The sequence below is a fragment of the Amblyomma maculatum genome, chromosome 2 (genome assembly GCF_055883805.1).
Source record: "Amblyomma maculatum isolate TAMU_Amacu chromosome 2, ASM5588380v1, whole genome shotgun sequence".
Classification (NCBI taxonomy): Eukaryota; Metazoa; Arthropoda; class Arachnida; order Ixodida; family Ixodidae; genus Amblyomma; species Amblyomma maculatum.
The window spans coordinates 25,688,235-25,710,190 of NC_139345.1; the positions used below are offsets into that span (position 1 = coordinate 25,688,235).

The 21,956-nt window shown below is 44.4% G+C and overlaps 1 protein-coding gene across 4 annotated transcripts in view; it reads left to right on the forward strand.

Moving 5' to 3' along the window:
- Positions 1-19,128, forward strand: part of LOC146198180 (uncharacterized) — a 29,706-nt gene extending 10,578 nt beyond the window's left edge. For 2 of the 4 annotated variants that reach the window (XM_084593553.1, XM_084593554.1), the window contains exons 4-8: positions 1,702-1,838; positions 3,898-4,175; positions 8,538-8,736; positions 9,464-9,484; positions 17,307-19,128. In XM_084593553.1, coding sequence (XP_084449679.1) covers positions 1,702-1,838; positions 3,898-4,175; positions 8,538-8,736; positions 9,464-9,484; positions 17,307-17,503 — 832 coding nt within the window. In that variant the 3' untranslated portion in view covers positions 17,504-19,128. Of the gene's footprint in view, positions 1-1,701; positions 1,839-3,897; positions 4,176-8,537; positions 8,737-9,463; positions 9,485-14,077; positions 14,149-17,306 lie in introns of all 4 variants that reach the window. The other 2 variants (XM_084593556.1, XM_084593555.1) reach the window with 2 other exon arrangements.
- The last annotated feature ends 2,828 nt before the right edge of the window (positions 19,129-21,956 follow it).

The following is a 21,956-nucleotide window of genomic DNA, read 5'->3' on the forward strand; positions in this document are numbered from 1 at the left end:
GGATGTGTGACTGCGAGGTATATACTTTGGATAATGAGAAGAACGACAATAACTAACAGTAGCCAGGCGCATATTGCCGTTCCCCGAAAACTGCAGCAACGGAAGGGCCGGGTGCGTCACTGAAAAATAAAACACAGCCTTAAGTTTTGTTCGAGCATGAAGCGCATTACGCAAACGGAAAAGCATTATTAATAAAATTGTATGAATTAAATTACTTACTGTAAAGAGCATAATATATCGGTGGCGTCCGTTGCGCCATTTTTGAAACGTTGAATAAGCTAACTTGAAAAAATGGCGCGGCGTACATCCGTAACAAAAAATGCAACCTAAAAGTAGCATACTCTCTCTGAAAATAGGAATTGATTACGGTGAAAGTAATTGTATAGTGTAACCGTTGTCATACCGTCACATCCTGGCTGCATTCGTGGCTGGTTTTGCTGCTGTTGAGAACAAAAAACATGGTATTATGCAACCTAAAGGGGAACATATCCCGCGAAATATGGTTGTAATTTAGTTGAATGCTGAGATTTTAAAAATAAAAATATTTCCTACAAGAGTCGAACACGTCTTACAATCAGGTACGTGGTGTGAATCCATTGCGCCACAGAAACGACGGGTAATGCGGTCTTTAAATGCACTCTTATTCGTTTTGATTCAACGTACGGAAGATGGCGTGACAGATGCAACTGGCATGATCAGTAGATTACTGCAAGCAATTTTAATCAAGCAAGCTATTTTTGTTTTGTTGCATTTTAGTTTATGTACTGCAATGTGTACCCAAAAAAACATATAGCTTTATTGATTCCTTTTTGTTGTATTATTTTTTAGTGATGTCACCCAGCACTTCCATTGCTGCAGTTTTCAGGGAATGGGAATACGCTAGCCAGGCAGTCAGCAAAGGATCTGGTTTGGTTTGGTTTTGGGGTTTAACGTCCCAAAGCAACTCAGGCGACGAGAGATGCCATAGTGGAGGGCTCCGGAAATTTTGACTACCTGGGGTTCTTTAACGTGCACTGAACATCTCATGAGCGCTTAGCTTTTCGCCTCCACCGAAAAGCGGCTGCTGTGGCTGGGACTCGATCCCGCATCCTTGGGCACAGTAGTCGAGTGCCTTAACCATTACGCCACCCCGGTGGGATGCAAAGGATTATTAATTATAATAAAATAAGTTGTAGCAACATTGTCTACAGATTACTATGAATGATAATGATAGTGAGATAAGACTGATAATGCACCTCAGTGGCTGTTTAGGTAACCTTAGGTCACCATTAATGGTAAACATATGATGTCATCAGATGAACTAGATAGTGATAGTTAATGACATCATTGACCAATCACATGATTGGGTCCAACTAGTCAGGTGATCGAAATGGCATCTAATTGTGATACACACGATGTCACACTAGCATCAAACAAACACGCCTAGATAAGAAGCTGTGGACGCTGAAATAGCTAGGTACAGAACTTGTAGTGCATTCGCATTTGCACATGTAAGAAGACTTATTAAGTGCAGCCCTGTAATTTTTTTCAGGCTCATTGAAAAAACTTATGAAAGTAGTGTTTAAGCTTAAAGGTGTGCTATGACCTCACACACAGTGTTTGAGAGCACACAGAATTTCTGCCTACGCTGTAGTCGGAAGAGTTTGCTGTAAAGGAAGTGTCTTGGATAAGAAATAAGCCGCATTTGTATTTTGTCTCTAGTTTGACTTCATCAGAGGTTCGAGCAAGTACTGCAGACTCTGCAAGCATTGCGTCACCTTCCAAGAGACCTTTGAAATCACCGCCCAGCAGCAAGAGAAAAAGGGTCAGACCGAGACATGTCACGCCTCGTGAACAAGGTGACATCCCTCTGTCGTGCTAATTTAGAAGAGAATCAAAATATGTTAAAGAACTCTTTGCCTCTGTCTTAATTCACTGCAGCTTGCTGTGTTGCTTCTTTGCAGTTGATTGTTAACTTGAGTGAATTATTATTTGGTACGAAAAGATATTAAGCTCACGCTCCCCTACTATGTAAAATAAATTCTTTTAATGAATGTAAGATAAATATTTAGGGCCCTTGATTTTTAGGTTCCTTCCCTTTGTGAATTTGGAGAGTAATAATAGGGTTTTATGTTCAAACTGCCAACCAAGTTTTTCGAGGACTCCTTCTATATCAGGTTTTAACCCAAAAATACATCATTATTATTTTAATATGATATATTTTGTTTCTGCTTTTTATGAACAGTTATCACTGCCCTCAACGCTCAGTATTTCTTCTAGCTGTACCATGCCTTTGCATATTCATTACTGTCACAAAGTTGGTGACATCCGTTGCTTGAGTGGTCAGCAGGCTAAAGGAACACCGGCTGGCTGCGCATGAAACTAGACGCGTTATACATGATGTAGCTAATAAAGTACCCACACAGGAACCAAGATATAACCAGCTAATGTAAGGCTAATCGCAACAATTAATTTCAGTGCCAGAAAAGCTGATGAACTGCAAAATTCATTCCTGAGGTGGGGCATATGCTCAAAACCTTCACATAGTGTCATGCAGTCAAGACAAGATGAGCACCTGCTTGTAATGGTGATAGGACATTGCACAGAGGTAGTGGCAGAGCAGTGCCATGTCAGCACTGGCTTCGCGCTGGTAGCTCACAGCCATGCTTCGAGGGGGCATAATTGGTGTGATGATTGCGTGCGGCCGTCATAAGGGGGGCAGATGATTCGTGCCTATACCCACAAGCTAAGCAACAATACTGTGGCTTGTTTCAAAATGTACTGCACAGAGTGACAGATTATTTCAAAGTTCTGCAATAATGTTGTGTTCTGTGCCAAGTATGCTTCATTAGCAGCCTTTTGGAACCTGTTTTAAATGGTACGATTTTTGGATAACAGATTTTAGTTTTCGATGTCCCTGAGTATCATATCAACAACATTCCACTGTATAGGATAATTTTAGTAAGGTACTTCCAGCTTTTTAAGCTGGCAAGTTACCTATTCATGAAGAGGCCTCTGAAATTGTGAAGTTTTTTCTGTGCAATAAAGGGCTGGTTGATAATACAAATTAACAGATCCGCTGGAAAAATTCCGTTACAGAAGAACAATGAGCAAATGTATGAACAGAATGAGTACAAAGTGCCTTCTTGGCCCACACTGTTGCTTGGTCTGGCAGCTGTGGTGAGTTAAACATGAGACACCCTCTTGTTTGCTTCCATACTGCGATGCCCTGCAGTTTTGGTCATGGACTTCTATTTGCATAAGTGACTGGCTTGACCTCACCTGTGCATTTACTTTTGTTGTGCTACTCGACCAGTGCACAGAGGTAGCTAAGGGATACTGAGAACATCTTTTCCAATTAATGTTCCCAGTAAAAACTGCTTCTGTGGCTCTTTTTGGGTATGCTGATGTTTGTCTAGCAGAAAAAAATGCCTTTAATGGTGAAAAAATTCAATTTAACAATCTTCCTGCCAGTCGATGCAAACTCGTACGCTCACATCCTTGCCAAAAATTTGCAGAGTAAAGTGGCCAGTTTAGTCTAGCTTTTTTCACAAACACTGATTTCTTCATGCAGTGCAGTATGAGAGTTTTCTGACTACTGAAGTGAGTCTCATCACAATGCGCTATTCTGTGCTCTTTACTGTACTCCCCCTGCACCTTGTTATTATCATGAAGTATGTCAACCATGCTAGCAACTTTCTGGGTTCTTTCTGCAGCAGCCACCTTTCTGCCTTCTGCTTTGCCACATACCAACCATTGCAGGTTGTTTTGTGTGTAATTTTATGCGATGATCAGCAATGCTTTTCCGTTCTTATGATGAGTATATGCTTCCTCTCCATGCAGTTTCGAGTCTTTGTTTACTGTTGGACCTGCTATTGGAGCCTGTGTTGGACTGCTGGTGCTTTTCTTTCTTTGCAGAAAGTCAGGTTTCAAGCAATGATGAAGTAGAGGAGGATAACTCCAGCGAGGAAGAGCCCTCGCCCAAGTGCAGCGCAGAGGTACCAGGAACACAGAGGACTACGAGGTCAAGCAAAAGCAGTAGTTCTGGCTCTGTGTTGGAAAGCTTGCTTTCCTCCAAAGAGCTTAGCAGCTGTGACCAAAGGCGCAGACTACACGCATCTGCTGATGCCACAGAGGATGAGAAGGACTTTGAGACATCAAGACTTCTAGAACAGGCGCTGGCTAAGGGTGACGAGGTATGTGTTAACTGCTGGCACTGCTGAGATAATGCTTCTGTTGGAAAGAATGCCATTGTGGTCTCTGAGGTTGTGACCACTGTCAAGAGGAAAGTATACAACATTTGCATCTTACCTGTACTTACCTATGGGGCTGAAACGTGGAAGCTAACAAAGAGGGTTCTACTTAAGTTGAGGACAAGTAGAACCAGTGCAGAGGTCGATGGAACAAAGAATGGTAGAGTGGTAACGTTAAGAGATAGGAAGCGTGCAGTGCGGGTCATAGAAATAACTCAAGTTACTGAAATTCTAGTGGAAATCAGGAAGAAGAAATGGGCATTGGCAGGACGTGTACAGTCAAACTCTGATTGCAAAATAGTTCGATATACAGTTAAATCTCGTTACAAGAGACATTGTTATAAGAGACACTCGGTTATAAGAGACATTTGAAAAGGGTTTGGTTGATTTTCCTATGTCTGCCATGTTAAGAACATTGCATACAAGAGACATGATTACAAGAGACACTCGGTTACTGAGGACATCTTTTTCAGGTCCGTGGAGTAAATTCTTCACTATTTAAAAGAGACACAGCCCAGGTGTGCTCATGCAATGCAGCTGAAGCGTACCAACTCGTACATGGTGCACTTCAGATTCCCTTAGCTAAATTCTGTTCCATATCAGTGTCCTTTTGTTGTATGTCAGGAACTGAGGAGTGCTTCCTCATGATTGTAAAGTCAAAACGGCATCGCATTGCTGTTACCTACGAAGCAAATCAAAATGCATGAATGACATCCAGCATTTTTAACTCCTCACTGTTAAAATTTGATCACAAGGTGAAAGCTTAGAATCCTGATGTCTTTCTCTTTGTGAATCATCTGAGGGTGACAAGCCTGTAAGCATCTGAGGCTGACGAGCATGTAAGAGTGCCTCAAAGGTATTAGAGCAACAAGAAGGCTTGCAAAGTGAAGCGCTTTACCTCCAGAATTTGGGAAGGAACAGACTCTGCACTCACAAAAATACATACTAGTATGAATGACTTCTTTAAGCTTTCCTGAACAATTTCCTGTTAATGCATGTGAATGCATTTATATACTGATGTGCAGTAAACTGATCAACACAATGATTTTAGAATTTTTGGTTACAAGAGACCTTGCTTACAAGAGACATGTTTTTCGGGTCCCTTGAGTGTCTCTTGTAACGAGGTTTTATCGATAATTCGATATACGGAAATCAACTTGAGACGCCACTTGTGGTCTTGAAAAATAGTACTGTATTTGTTGCGTAATCAACCCATTCGCATAATGAACCCACCCTCCACTTTTGCTTCAGAAAATTTAAGAACAAAAAAAGCATTAAGGCTGGTTCACATGCAAATGATTGAGCGAACTCAGTGAAGTGGCAGTGACAGAGCGAAAAATTTCCAACTTGTTGGAACTAGTATGTTGCTTTCGTCGCTCAAGCCACCGAAACAGTTTAAAACAGGTTTTTGCATCGCCGCGGCAGAAATTGCGAGCGTTTTCGCTTGCATGTGAAACAGCAGTTGGTGGCGCATCCCTCCGTTCGGCCGTCACAGTCACAGCTCATTTATTGGCAGCACGCCAAGATGCTGCGCAGCGATAATGTCACGGCGTGTTCACCTTTTGACTATATTTTTGATAGCTCTTGCGGTGGCGGGGGAGCGAACTTTGAAGTGTCTGTGATGACTTAATTGCGCAAGCCTGATTCGATTTATCACGCCGTGCTTGGGGCAGACATAGTCCATTGCCACAAAATCACTGAAAAGCGTGATAGCTGCAAATGCCATTTGAAGCGAACCATGCTAAAAGCGGGTGTCATGGTCGCAGCTGACCGCATGCTTTCATTGATTCATAGATGCAAGGATGGACAACTCTCGCAAAAAGAAAAAGAACTGTGCTGCTGCTTAACGTCCACAGCCGCCATAGCTTACACTACGCCGCACATTCAGCACGATGACAAGGATGGACGACTCTTGCAAAAAAACAAAACAAAAAAAAACATCTGCCGCTTCTTAACGTCCACTGCTGCCATAGCTTACGCACGTTCAGCATGATGACACGAGACGCGCATCGCATGTCAGGTGCTGCGTGCAGATGGTTTACAACACGCTGGAAAAAGCGTCCAACGTTCTGTCTGTCAGTGTTGCTGCGAATGAAGACCAGGGAAGAGAGAGGAAGGAGAGAGAAAGCTTGCAGAAGAATGGGCCATAGCTAAACTGAATGCAACAGCGTGTGCTCCTCTTACGGCCTGCGCAGGGGGAATAGTTGCCACCTGCGTCTGCAGCTTAGAGGAGGGTGCTGCAGCCCAGACCCTGTGTCGCTGCTGCCTGCGTTTCGGAATGCATTTGCGTGGGCGCTTTAGCATAGAGTTTGAGAGGTTTTTGGTTCGTTACGATTTCCCGGCATGAGAAAGCAGACGTGCAGAAATTTTTCAATCTTGGCTTAGTATCAAGAAAGCAATTGGAACCCATTACAAGCTGCTGCACTGGCAAGCTGTGAAATGACAGCACAACCATCCCTGGATGAATTTCTGGCGAGTTTTGCTAATTTTTCATTCTCGTTAACTGAAGAACTTAGTTGCAATATCTATCGCAGTTGGTCCCCGATTAAAAATTCCTTTTTATGCGTTGCGCAGTAAATGGTATGTGTGCTGGCGTGAGGGCGCTCCCGTATATCGGGACCAGATTCCCGAGTAGTAATTGCTACGGCAGGCTCTTGCTGAGCATTGCTACAAAGTAAAGGTTCCGAACTTAAATAACAAAGATCAAAATCTCTGGCGTATGTTTTATTTACAGTAACAAAATTTATCACAGTAATGCACATCAATGAAACCTGGCACGTATGCCGTCTTGTATGAAACATCATTGGCACATTAACACTTTTAAATGCCAGTCACACATACAAAGTTATTGATTCACGCCCTTCACATGAAAAAAAAAAATAATAAGAAAAAGTGAATGATGAAACATACTTTTTTTTTACACGAAGACATACTTTGCTAAGAGAAACCTATCACACAAGCAGGAGTATACTCTAGCTCACGGAACATTATACCTTAAAATGTGTCTTTGAAGGCTTGTGAACATAATTAGATGACATTATTTTTGTTTGTGACCTCCTTTCTTGTAATTATTTAGGAGTATTTGCAGGGGGGGGAGGGGGGGGGGGGGAGGGTTGGGGGATTTCTCAGCAGTTAAGGAGAAATGGTTGTTGTCCATCTTTAGGCACATGAGCAAAGCTGACCATTCAACCTGCGACTCTATTATTGTGTGAAGCACCTCAAGAATATTTGTCCTGGGCAACTGCTCCACAGCCTTTTCAAAAGAATTCACAAGTCTGTCCAAAAGAGCCAAGAGCTCTGGCTTATAGGATAACAAAGTCCACTTCTGCCTCAGCTCTCTCTAGTCTGGCGGCTTGAAAAGCGAGTACTTCTCCTTGCACGGTTTGTAGCCGTTTTTACAAAATGGCACAAAGCACTTCACCATGATACTGCCGCATAAAATATTTTGATCAGAGGGATCCAAATTTTATTGAAACGCGAGCACAAAAGCAGGGGCAAGCCGCAAAAGACAAAAAACACAAATGGCGCGTAACGCACGCGAAGGGCAAATGCAGGCAACAGTTACTAGCGCCATCTGTTGAAGCACCGTGGAAGCAGAATCTTGTGGCCTCTTCTTAACGTAGCGGCTCGCCTATGCGGTTCACTCACCTAAACTACTCTTACACCATGCCGTAGAGAGATTGTGCAGGTTCAAGACAAAGTGCTTTCAATTTGTTTCGCTTTCGTTGATAGTGAAACTCTCCTACCAGCTTTCCAATTCGTTTCACCTGCTGCTGTCCAAGGATAGGTTTACCCCATTTTGAAACAGGATGCCTTGCACGTAATGCATTCTGACTGCAACCTGAATATGGATTTTGCTCCAAAATAGGACTCATGATTGTGTCACTGAGTGGCTGCCATATGGCTTGTGTGTTTTGAGTGACAAAGAAAAGACTTCACCACATCGTGTATGACTGCTGAGCATTTGTGAAATGTGCAATTATATAATTTGTACATTGGGGATCCAATCATTGTTTTGATTTATAAAACTTGATGCAATAACATTGGAATCTCAAAAATGTTTACTTGTATATTTTTTTGCCTGTATTGGTAACTTTTTTTACCTATAGTTAACGGTACTAATACATACATATTAGTGAAGTAACTTTGAAGACAGTACTTCGGTTTCAGAATTGGTATGAGAATATGTGCGTACTAAATGGATGCACGAAAAGGGCTAGGTGAAATTGCATCATCAGTTCAGTGCATTTTTATGTTGCTGTAGCTGCTACTGCAGCTAAATTTGGCATCATCTTCATTTTGCAGTCTAATGCAAGCATTGCTGATGACAACTGCCACCAGAAGATGTTCCCAGCATCTTCCCAACTCAGTCTGTTGGCCACTGCGAAAATGCTGGAGTCTGGCACTGGGGCCAAGCCAGAAGCAGAAGGAGATGCCTCGACGTTGCTAGCAACACTGGCTACATCAGGCGAAAGTTCTGCACCTGGCAATGGCTCTGGCCAAGGTACAACACCTATGAGATGTTAGTGGGCTTGTGGATGAAGGAGCCAAAGAGGCAGTATGACCAACCTTTGCAATTGAAACATTGTCGAAAGCTTCTGTTCACTTGTTTCTCCCCTTACACTATAAAGAGCTGCTACTAAGTGTTAGCCGCCTGTGTTTGGCTGCAGTAGGATTGAATGAAAGCCTGCTTCCTCATTTACTTTGACTGTCAAAAGTGTGTTGAAGGCGGTAAAGCAACACCTCCTGCAGGTCATTTTATAGTTTGCATTATTAGGGCTCGGAACTTTTCCCTGATGTTCCCTCATCGTTATGCTACTTCCATGGCCAGGCTGCTTTGCTGCCTTGTCACAGGAAACTGCACCTAGCCAGTAAGCATCACTGATGTTTATAGCAATTCTCATGTGCATATCATGATCAGAATGTGTTACTGCACAAGATTGCTCTCTCTAGAGATTGTTTGCCAAGAGTTCCATAGGAGCCATACCACAGGCCCGAACGGTAATTTTGGTCTTTTGTAAATTGCCATTGCACAGATGTGAGGAGGCTTTTTGAGAACTGGTACTATTCTGCAGATGGTAAGAAAAAGGAAAATTTTAATTGTAGTGATTTGCATAGACGATGCTGATACCCAGTCCCTGCCATGTTGTTGTGGGGAAACAACAAAGGTAGGAGCGCTGGGCTCACAGCAAAGCAGCTGCACTAACGATTTCGCTTTGTTTGTCTTGCAGCACGTAGCTTCACCACTGCAGGTAAGCCTTCTCACATGTGTGCTTTGTGTGATAACTGTATATTTCAGCTCCTGAGAGCTAAAGCATTGAAAGCTGTCCTAAAATTTTCTATCTTTCAGGGTAATTTATTTACTGAAAACTAGCATGATAGCCACAGTAGACTCTTTTAAGATGAAGGAAGGGTAAAGGCAATTTGTTTGTTGTAACAGAAGATCACCTTAAAGCACTATAGACAACAAATATTTTTTCTTGCATGTTTTCTTCTTCAAAGTGATGCATTAGACGTTAAAATACCTGGATCACCATTTGGTATTCGTCTACAGCTGCTAATGATTATTATTATGATTAAGCTAATGATTATTTCTCTTTTAGTGCGTAGCGCTACTAGCCGCAATCACAGATTTCACCGATGTCTGTCCGAAGCCGCTCTATTTCTCTCTACGAGAACTTGAAGGGGAGACAGACAAGGAGGCAACGCGTATCATGTGGCTTAGCGGACCTGACTGTCGGTGGCTGCGTTTCGATGGAGGTGAAGCGGAGAGGAGTCCGTGTGCTGTGCGATATCAGCGCACGTTAAAGATACTAAGATACCCATGTGGTCTAAATTACTTCAAAGCCCTCCACTACGGCACCTCTTTCATTCTCACCTTCCTTCCAATTTGTCGAGGTCCAGTTGTCTACGAAAAAATTGTGACAAATACAGCGCCGTTCTTTTTCTGTAAACCAATTAGTCATCCCCACTAAAATGTGAAAAAATGAAAATAAACAATAGCCCTGCTGTGATGGCGCAGTGGTTAAGACGCCCGACTGCTGTACCGGAGTACCCGGGTTTGAACCCGACCATTGCGTTTTGTGCGGTTGTAATAGGGGAATAAATGCATTTACCCCACTTAGTCGTGGCTGACAGTCAAAACCGCTGACCCCACGAGAACAAGGGGGAATCGTTCTCCACAGTTTCTATGGAGGCGAAACAAAGAGGCACCCGTGTGCTGTGCGGTGTCAGTGCACGTTAGTGATCACCAGCTGGTCGAAATTACTTCGAAGCCCTTCAGTACGGTTGCTCTTCCTCTTTTTCCGCTTTCACTCCCACCTTCCTGCTTTCCCTTACGTCGTTTTTCAGGTGTCCGCAGAAAAAGTATGGCAGATACTGCGCCTTCCGTTTCGTGTAAAACAATTTAATATAATTTAAATAAACAATGTACAGATTTGAATCATATACATGAAAACATTTTTTATCAAAGCAAAACGAAAGCATAGCAAGCTGTAAAATGCACAGAAAATAATAAAACAGGTAAGCACTGCTGCACACATACTTCGCATTTGATTAAGTATGCAAATTGGCTGTAATTTTTTTTGATGGTGTTTCGGTTTCATCAACCGAATGATGGCTGTGACATCAAGTTGGTGTTTATGTCTGATTAAGTATGCAAATCTGCTGCAATTTTTTTTGATGATGTTTTGGTTTCATCAACCGTATGATGGCTTTGACATCAAGTGGGTGTTTAGGTCACGTGAGACATGACAAAAACAGCAACATAGCAGTTGATATGGTAGTATTTGTTATCAATCCATTCTTTGAAACAGCCTGGCTTATGTTTTGTAGTGGATTGCAACTACATAATCAGCAATTACAGGGAATCCCAGTTATATCAAACACAGATATATCGAATTACTGCGGCTCAATGGTTAGGGCACTTGGCTTCTGAACCTGAGGACACGAGATGGAATCCTAGCTGCGATAGCTGCCTTTTGTTGAAAGTGAAAAGCAACACCCCCAAGTGCTGTGCAGTGTCGGTGTACTTTAAAGAATCCCCATGTGGCCAAAATTTCTGGTAGCCTCCACTATGGTGTCTCTCATGGCCTTAGTTGGTTTGGGAATTTAAATCTCGTGAACACTTTCTGACGATCACTTTTTGTGCATGGAGCTGTGCCAACTGCGTGGTGCTTGCCACCTGTTAACACTGTAAAACTTGAAAAACCTGTTTGCACTGCAGCTTGATGAACTGAACGTCGTGTAGTCTTGAAAGCAGCTTTCGGTCTCGCAACATTGTTGTTATGGGGAAGACGGCGTTCAATGCACTGCTTGCCATGTGCCTTGCTACGAGTGGTGTGCTACCAGTGTGTTGGTGTGGCTGCGCTGTAGTCAGGCTTCTGGGTTAAAAATAGGCTCATCTGTTGGAATGTTTTATATACTATATTATCAACATCTTGAGCTATATCACTATCCCCTTCAAATTGAATATATATATCTCGGATAGGCAGTATATTGTTTTTTTTTCGTGCTTTATGCTACTTAAGCATCAAGTTCATGTCATACCGATTATGCAGATAACGAAACGAAACCAAAACCGAAACAGCGTCAAACAAGAAATTCAATTATAAATTGTTTACCGGTTGTGGGTGAATACTGTGCGATTTATGTATTCTAATGTCTTGCATCATTTTAAAGAAACCATGAACTAAAATTTGTTATCTAGTGCCCCTGAAAGGGATAGGTGAGCATGCTAGGTGAGGCCACATACAGTGTGTGCCAGCTAAATGTAGCTAAGCTTATAAAAAGAATATGAATGGCGTAGCTTCGTGAAATTCATTGAGGTATTCAGAGTCGTTTGGCCTAGTCTGGGGTCAAGCATATGGGAATTCATCGTGCTCACAGCATTACCAGCTGTGTTCGAGCGCTCCGCACGGACGGCAGTACCAGCTGCCTCCATGTGCGCCACTGCCGCGCTACCCAGTGAACACTTTTTGACAGAATGGATCCTCTCACTGAGCCTCTAATAGCTCCCTACTGCTGATCATGCTCCCTACTAATCTGATGCAATCCAAGTGGTTAATGCTTTCTTCCAGGGAAGGCGGGTTGGCCGTGCTTCCCTCGGGGCTGGGGTCGGCCACGCTTCCCTTAGGACTGTGAATGGGCGTAGCTGCAGTCGTGCTGCTTCGACTGAGGGGCGTAGGAGAGGAGGTAGCAGGGTCACTTCCCCCGCTGTCAATGGGCGTGTGCGAAAGTGTGTCCGCCACCAAGTTGTTCTTACCTCTCCTGTAGTGCACGGTAAGGTGGTATAGCTAGAGAAGTAGCGTCCATCACGCCAGGCGTCCGAGCTGCTCACCTAGGTGTCTCAGCCATGTGAGTGCCATGTGATCAGTTTCAATCATAAAGGCGACCCCGTCGACATAGTAGTCGAACTTCCGCAGAGCGAAGATATCGCGAAACACTCTTTCTCTACCACGGGGTGTTAATTAGCAGCTGGCGAATGCCACCACTCTCAGGCTACCTTCGTGCTCTTGAAGCAGAACTGCACCTAAGCCCAGGTCACATGCATCTGCGTGGATCATAAATTCCCTGTTCAGGCCAGGCAGCTGAATCTCTGTTGTTTCCGCGAGCTCATTAGTGAGGCCTTGCAGTGCAGCCTCTTGCTCAGGTCCCCAATGCCACTTAACACCTTTCCATAACAACGTCGTTAAGGGGGCTTGCAGAACTGCGCAATCTAGGATGAACTGCCGACAAAAGTTTGCTATTCCCAGAAAGCATCTCAGTCCACCTACATCTGCCGCCGACGGGAACTTGTTAATAGCCCAGAGCTTTTTCTTGCATGGCAGAAGGCGTCCATTGTCTAGTGTGAACCCTAACAGGGTTATTTGGGTCGCCACTATCTGGGTCTTGTTCAGGTTCAAAGTAATTACAGCAGACCTCAGTCTTCCCAGTATGTCCCTGAGATGGCATAAGTGCTCATCAAAGGTTGCAGAATACACCACAATGTCATCTAGGTAGGCAAGAGCGTAGTGCCACCTCGCATCACCTAAGACGCTGATATGTTGCCAGAGCTCCAACCAGGCCAATTGGTATTTGGGTAAACTGGAAAGGACCTCTGTGACAGGTAAATGCAGTCTTCTCTCGGTCACTGGGATCCATCTCCACCTGAAAGAATCCTCTGCTGGCATCGAGCTTAGTAAAGTACTTCGCTCCACCAACATTGGACACGATCGAAGAGGTACTCAAAACTCACGTCACCTTGCTCAGGTGGTGATAATCCACACAAAGGCGGGTAGTTCCATCATTTTGGGCACCAGCACCATTGGAAAATCCCAGGGGCTGTTTGAACGTTCCGGAACTTCTGTATCGACAAGTTCATCCAGAGCATCATCAAGCGCTTTCCCCTTTGCCAAACTGACTTGCTGAGGGTTGCACTTCCACAGAACGGCATCGCCTGTCTCAATTTTGTGCCTTACTAGCGTAGTGCAGCCAGGCTGTTCAGTGACTACGGCGTTGTACTCGTTCAAGGGCAGAGACAAGCACGCTTTTTTCTTCCCCTGACAAAGTGCTCGAATTGTTCAGCAGAGGGTGGGAAGGCCTGCCTTTCCCCGTGGCACAGGGTGCAACCGCAAAGGGGGTCGCGCGGGAGGAGAGTTGGTTCCCTCCGCACCTTTTCTTTCAGCGTGATCGGTCAGCGAATTTGTCTGCCCGGCCGAAGGCATTTCGAGAAGCTTTTTCGGGCTATGGTTGCTTATGTCTGCGCGCGTAGCATCGGATAGCAAAGGTGCTTATGTGACGCTTTTTGAGATTGAACGTATGGTTTCAGGGTTCCACATGCTCGCTCCTTATATCCTCCGTTGCAGACATCAATAACAATGCCCGTCTTGGAGAGGAAGTCTTTACCAAGAATGATTGGGACCGACAGGTCGGGGAGGTGAGCGAGGCGCTGGCGCCTGGCGTTTCTTTCAGCGCACCACAAGCCGCGCGGCACAGCTCACGTGTGTTGTGCCGCTGGCTAGCCGGAAGGCGATGTTGCTTTTGTGGTCAGATGCCACTCTGATGGAGATGCTCACGTACCTCGTCGCCAAACAAGGAAGTGGACGCTCCTGTGTCTAGCAAAGCCATGAACTTGCATCGGATGACTGTAAACTCAATGAGTGGCACTGGCGTGTCGGTGGGGGGTCCAAAACGACAAGCTAGCGGGGCTAGGGGTTCATGTGACTCACTGAGCACTGCTGTTGATGCCGGCGGCTGTGCAGTCGTCCTCACCAGCGGCTCCACTCGTTTCCCGAAAGTGCATGCTCTCGGGCAGCGGGTCGCCTGCATTCCCTGCGTAGTGCCTTGGTTGCACCGGTAGTAGAAGGCATTCGGCCGTTGAAAGGTGAGGCAGCGGTCACCACGCACCGGTTGACCGTACCGCCCTGCCAAGTTTACTGTTGTAGACACGCTTTACACTTGCATTCTCGTGTCGGTATGTCGACCCCAATTCTGTGTGTCTTGGCCAGGCGTAGCGTGTGCTGTACGCATGGCGTACTTGTACGGGTCGAGAGCTCGGTCAGGCAAGTCCAAACTGTTTTTCGTTTGCCCTTCTCTGAATGCAACTATTTCAGCTCCCTGGGAACAAGGGTGGAAAGTCGCATCGAGGCTCAAAAAGGCGCATCAAGGCTCAAGTGTGCATGCGACGCTGGCGAGGATGGCTGATACGCGCGGGAAGCGAGCATGTCTGCCTGTATGCGCTTGGCTACCGAGACAAGCGCGTCCAAATCTCTGAATTGAACGCCTCGTAGGTAGGCTGCAAAGGTAGGGTGAGAAGATACAACTCATCCATTGCCCTCACATGCTCGAGCAAGAACTCGTCTGGATGCTGAGTACGGAGCTCCAGCGCACGCCGCAGACGACGCTCGTAATCTGCCTGCAAGAAAGATTTCTTAGCGAAACTGCACTCGGAATTCATCCAGTATGCTTGACTGGTGGCCAGTGAGGCAGAACAGCCAGCAGCCTTATCGGACAGTGAGGCTAGTACGACCCGTGTCAAAATATCACCATCGGTAAGCCCTGTCGCCTGCTGGTAAGTCAGCATGTGGTTTAGGTACACATTGGCTCTGATGCGATCATGATAACTGTAGTAACTGGGCAAATCTACCTCTAACCTCGGCCTCGCAGCTGAAGCGGATGTATGCAGCGTCGTCTGCACAACACCCTTGAGGCTTTCTCTGAGGTGCAAAGCGTCGTGCAACACAACCTCTTGGGGATTGGTTTGGCTTGAGGGGCCTGGCTGAAAGACTGGCTGGGATGAGCAAAGTTGCGCCTGCCGCTCTGTGCTCTCCATACCTGGCAGCATAGCACTTAGTGAAAAAAGCCCCGCGTCGCCCCACGTCTGAGTGAGTGCATTGCGTGAAGCACAGCTCAGCTCAAATGATACAAGATCACAGGAGCTAGCGTCAGCCTCTGTGACTGGGCCAGCTGTAGCAGATACAGGCGCCAATATGTTGCCATTGAGAAGCCATACCGAAAAGCATTAGTAGGGACGGGAAGTCAGACCTGCTTGCTTCCTTGGGCTGTCTGTGTCGACAGTCAGATACACAGACCCTCGGTTTGTCATACCTCCGGTCCCACGTCCTGGCGCCAAGAATATTGGGGTTTTTTTTTAAATAATGTGCCACGGAAAAGGGGGGGGGGGGGGGGGGGGGGGCTAGACGCTACGTCACCTTCTAGCCCCGGCGTGCCAGCCCTAACAGACAGAGCTACGACTCCCAACTCGCGATGTGAGAAGTCGTCACTGCGGCAAGTTCAAACCAGAGGGGACAAACACCGAGTTACGGACTCGAACAGTTTTTATTATTCTTGAGTACATGGCAGGTTTATGGCGAAAATGGGGCAGATTTATGGCGAATGTGGAGAAATGGCTCAACGTTAAGGTAGGAATGAAAAGTGGAGGACGGGCATGTGGCTAGAGAGAGAGGAGAGCAGTGACGGAAGAGGGAAAGGCATAAGCATCAGGGGTAAAGTGCAGAAGGCCAGGCAAGAGTGGAGTGGACAGGCATGAGGGGTCGCGCTCAGTCTGCACCGACTAAATGTAATATGCTGCTGTGAAATATGGGTGCTCAGAAGAGAAACGCATCCACTTTGTCCACACATTGCTCGAGACAAGGTCGACGATATGCGGCGACTTTTCCCACTGTTGCGGAGGCTTCGTGTAACTCATGCACAGACCTTGTCTTTTCAGAACCATGCAGGCATTGGTTTAACACCTGAAAAAGATCTGCCATCGCTCTGGTCACTAGTCCTTGTATAAAACAATAGCTGACAAGGGGGTCAGTTCAAGGGTGATTATTTGTGGTGAACTAAGGTGTAGTGCCTAAGTACGCATATATATACATGTCTCAGATTCTTTACTTGAGCATATCACAAAATCAAAATACCTGGAGAATGCATTTCGCATAACCGAGTATCGTAATTGGCTGCCAAACGTTTCACACAGAAAAGCATGCTAGCTTTCGTGTAACTCTTTTTCCCTCTGTCACTGACGCAGCCCAGAGTGTGTGCCGCGGGGTGCCAAGCTGCTTCCGCTGGTGAAGCCGTGGCTGTCTGTGTTGACAGTTGGATACACAGACGCTCGGTTTGTCACACCTTTATCCCCATGTTGGGTGCCAAGAATATGGGGGTTATTCTCGAAATAATGTGCCTTGGGGGGCTAGACGCTGTAGTCTCCTTCTAGCCCTGATATGCCATTCCTAACAGACAGAGCTGTGATCCCCAACCTCGGTGTGATAAGCCGTCACTGCGGCGGATTCGGCCAGAGGGGACAAACACCGAGTTACATACTCGAACTGGACTTGTTATGGCCGAGTACATGGTAGTTAAATAAAAGGAAAGGTTGACCGGACCTTATAAAAATTTGAAGGATGTGTCTGAAATGGCCAATTTTGTCCAGACTGCTTTGCAGCCATTGCTGACTCCTGGTTTAATGGAAGTCAGTGATGTTACTGTTTGCCCATTTTAATTCTGAGAATTGCTCCTGTAGAAACACACTGTGCAGACCAGCATGCAACCCTTATGCATGCTGGGTTCCTGGTTTCTCTCTGTGTGCAGAGGCCTCCCATTCATTGTTTCCTGCGAGAGGTGGTCGCAACTCTGGCTGGACAGAAGAGCAGATGCAGCGGGCATTGAGTGCTGTCTTTGCGGAAGGAGTGCCTATGACGGCCGCTGCGCGGCGATTCGGCATCCCCAAGACAACACTGCTTTACCGGCTTCAGAACTCTCTGACCAGGCGCTCTCCCAAAACCTGAGGACTCCCCAAAGTTCTCAGTTCCCCAAAGATTCTTTTTTCCCGCTTGTCACATCTTTCTGCCCTTGTCCTCCTGTAGTCGTCTGTTACAGTTTTCTGAGGTAGGTGATGTCATGTGTTCTTCAAGGGCCTTGTCATGGGATTCAGCGTGTATGCTGTAGAGCATCTGGCATGCACCACGAAAACTTTTTGTTCAGTTATTCAATAGCCAATAATTCCTCCAGCCACAGGATTAAAAGATGCACTTGTTTTACTCATAGATATGGTGGTGATCCTAATGACCTTCATGCTGATTTGCATAATTTTATGTTCAGATGATGGTCTTCTCAACAATGATTACGTAACAACGGGCTGCTTATCATGTGCATGCAGACATGACTACAGGCAACAGGTGGAGGTCACAATTGCACCAAAAGAAGGTTCTTCTGAAACAGGCAGAATTAAAATAGCATTATGCAGTTGAGCCCATGTGTAACATGCACGCATAATAACATTGATTGATTAAAGGAGGCGTTAATGTTGTGGTTCACTCTGGGGCTGTGAATGCCCGCAGATGTGGTACTTAGCTGCAGCTAATGCACAGACGTTCTCAACTGCCTCATAAATGCACCTTCTCTTTGAGTGCATATATGAAAAACTCAGAGTGTCTTTGGCTTCAATTGCACCTCAAAGTTATCTTGTAACAAAGCTGGAGCTGTATAGCACATTTTTTGCACTTGTAAGCATTTTTTGCTCAAGGCTGAGGTGGGCATTGACATTAAAACATCAGTGCCAACACTTTCCATGCTGATAGTGACTGGAACTATGAAAATCCCCCTCTCGAGAGTTCAGTATGTGTTGTTCTTATTTCATTTCCGGCTAACTTCGAGGTATAACAAACATATGTTGCATGATGGTGATGTTTGTTATGAACTGTGTTGACTGGGGCAGGGAAAGAAAAGTTTGTGTAAGGAAATTAAAGTTGTGAACAATGGCAACAGTGTCTGGTATAGGTACCAATGATGTTTACTGGTCATTGCCAATAATACTTAGTCTGTACCTTGCCTTGCCTTGCCTCTAGTAATGCCATGTAGCGTCTTCTCAAAATTTGTGGCCTTATAGTTTGGCGTGTGCATATGTGTGCAGACTTTACAAGGATGCTGAAGTGGCTTTTCGAAAAATTCATTTAAAACTGCCATTGTGTTGTTCATCTTTTCTTTAGAACATGAATATTGTGCACAAGCAGGGCAAAACTATGCAGGACATTCTTAATTAATGAAAAATGTATGCCTGCAGCATTACCCACACAGTAGCTTTGACTACTACTGCTTGTGATTGGCTACGAGGACCGCGACGTCAGATGTGGGATCTGTTTTAGTGCTTCTGTGACTTGCAGGTGTCCCATGCCGTATTCTATTACCATCATGGTCAATCCGGATGTAAATGTTTGCTATTTTACACTACTTTTGATGCCCAGTAGCGCTTGGAATTTTTCCATATACTCCTCAGTCTTTAGTACCTCAGGGTACCATGAGAGACTGGGACAAAGGCAGTAAAATAGTGCTGAAACAAATATGATATCAAAAATTATCATTAGGGCCCCTGACTAAAGAATCTGGGAAATCCTATGGATTGAGATTTAAAAATCCACAATGTTTCGTGGGAGACATCAGATAATGCTTCACCTCGTGTTAAAATTGGAATAGTGTTCATTTTTTGTCACGCTTTATAAGGTAGCTAAAGCAACTTTTTCCACTAGGAAAAGCAAACATTTTATCAGCATTGGGGCAGAGTGTGCAAAGAAGGAGGTGGCTCTGTATAAGAAAAATCATTCATGTTGTTGAGAAACACCAGCTTCCGAAAGAGTTGAGTGCAGTGGGAAAAGCAAAGAAGGGCAAACAGGTGCTGGACTTTGCAGTTAGAAATACCAGGCAGTGGTGGCACAATGGCCACGGTGGCACAATGCATTAGAGGGTTGGCTTCACTCGATTTTGTCATGCTCACCTGAAGTGTTGCCTCTTATATTGACCGCCACTGCTTCCTTATTTTAGCATGCCATTTGTGTTTCCTTGGTGGGGCCTCGGTATTGTTGGTCTGAACAGTGTGATATTCTATTACAATCGAAATAGGGTTTCTTATAAATTTCTTGTGAGCTCTCAAGCTCTCCCTTGCATTGTATTCATACAGTTAAGGTAATTTTTACTTCATACTGCCATTTCTACTGATGTCCATAACAACATTAGCCTCAGAAAAGGTTTTGTGAAAAAAGCTTAAATTCTTCTTTTTTTTTTTTTATGATATTGTGGGAAACTGGGTGTCTTAAATATCATGCTTTTGGCGGAATTTAGCATGTGTGCATGGCTTTGATTGCTTTTGTGTGACATTAGGAGCCAGACAGAAATTTCTCAGAAGGAATGTCCTTGCTGGCCATTTGATGGAGATGAAAATGCAAGGTTGGAACACAATTCATTTACCAGATTGACACCTGAAAGAAACAATGGTGGGTGTAGTTTGGTCATCTCTTCAGTTACATTTGTTTGGTGCTTTACTTTGTGAAATAGCAATATCAAAGGCTGCCTTGAAAAGATAATACGATCCGCTGCTTTGGCTATGGCATCCTACTACTTAGCATGAGTTCATGTCTCGAGTGTGACAGTGGAAGTGGTAGTTGTGTGCGGTATCCATGAAATGCAGAAATGCCCGTGAAGAAACACTTTATCTACTTTTCTCGGTAAAAGCTTGAAATAACGAGCTTTTGTGCGAACAAAGGCTGATGTGGCTTCACCTCAGTCAAGGAGACTTTATTGGCAATCTGAGTGCATGCATTACTGAAAAGCTGCAATGGTATCATTGCTGTTAAAGGGATCTAATATTTAAATTGTTCCCTTTCAAAGCTGCAGCCAGCTGCAAAGCTAGCCGCCTTTTTTGCAGATTGTTATGAAAACCGATGTTGCAACCCTTAAAAGACTGTATAGAACACCAGCGTGGTGTTCGAGCTTCATTAAGGCTAGAAGTGAATTTACTCTATTTGCTAACAGTTTTCAATAAGCTAATGAGCAAGCACAGTTGACCTCTAACCCATTTAACTCTTTTGAGACCATGGAAAATAGGTGGTTTTAAAGTTCTTAGAAAATTTTTCTAAATAGGTGAAGTATTGGCATTGTCTTGCTATATCATATAATAAAATGTAGCTTATTGGATAGATTTTATTCACAGAAATAGATGATTAAGCTTAATTATTACACATTCTGTAAAAAAAAAAAAAAAGCTCTTATGAAAGATTTGTTCAGAAAACAAAATAGGAGAAAGGTGTGACTATATAAGTGAAAAGCCACGATAAAAAAGTTTCAGGGTGTACAAAATGTGCTGCATCGGCTCTTTTGTTGTGAAAATTTGGCAGATTAAGCTGTGGCTATCTTTTTTGTATGGGTATTCTCATGCACAAGTGGTCAGCACTCGGTCATCATGGTTCTTCTTCTACTTGAGGAAACAGTTCTAGGCAGTGATGAAGCATACATGTATTTTGTGTGTACTGCAAAAAACATTAGTTTCGTTTTTATCTTCTTCTGGTCATAGCACAGTTTGCAGTTTTTATTTTTCACCACTTTTTGCGGCTTGCAGGGCATGAGTTTGTGGAGAACAGTGAAGTGTGAGCTTGCTTGGCACCATCAGTAGTGAGATGCTGTTAAATGAGTTCTTCGTTAAAATGTAGTTGGTCAAAAAGGGCACACTTCTTGCCTGCTCACGTATAGCTGGGCGTGATACAAAGTGTGGTTGGAATAAAATAAAACAAAAATTATGGCTTGATGGCGCGTGCAAAGCTATAGACTATATGATCGATGGCCTATTTGTGCCGTCTTAAAAGAGTTGAATGGCAGACACACGCACACTTGGCAGTGGCATAGAGTTGCGAGATCCTATTGCTGACGTCACTGAGCCAGTTTTCACTTGCTGCTCGCCTCCTGTGGTGCACTTCAGGTATATTATGGGTGTCTACTTCCAGTCTTCAGTGACATTTTGATAAACTCTTTATTAGGGGTGTGCGAATATCAAAGTTTTCGAATAAGAATCAAATATGAATATAAGAAAAAAATGCCTTCGAATATCGAATATCTGATCAGTGGAAGAAAGAACGGAAAACTAAGAATACCAAACATTGTTCATCTTGTTGAGTTCAAAATTTATGTAGTATTCACAAATTAAATTAAACTAGAATTGCCCACATGTGTATACCCAGCTGAAAAATCCAGTATACATTTTATACAGGATTTCGTTTGCTGTTTTCTTGTATAGGATAGATCTGCGCGAAATAGGGTGGAGCTTTCATATTGTTGCTAAATACAGAAACACCTCATTAATTTGGCCTTCAAGGAACCAGAAAAGATGTTTGAATCAGCCGTACGCTCGAATTATCGAATGGGCCCGAAAGGACTGCCGAAAACCGTTTTCATCATAGTAGATTTATCTGATGAACA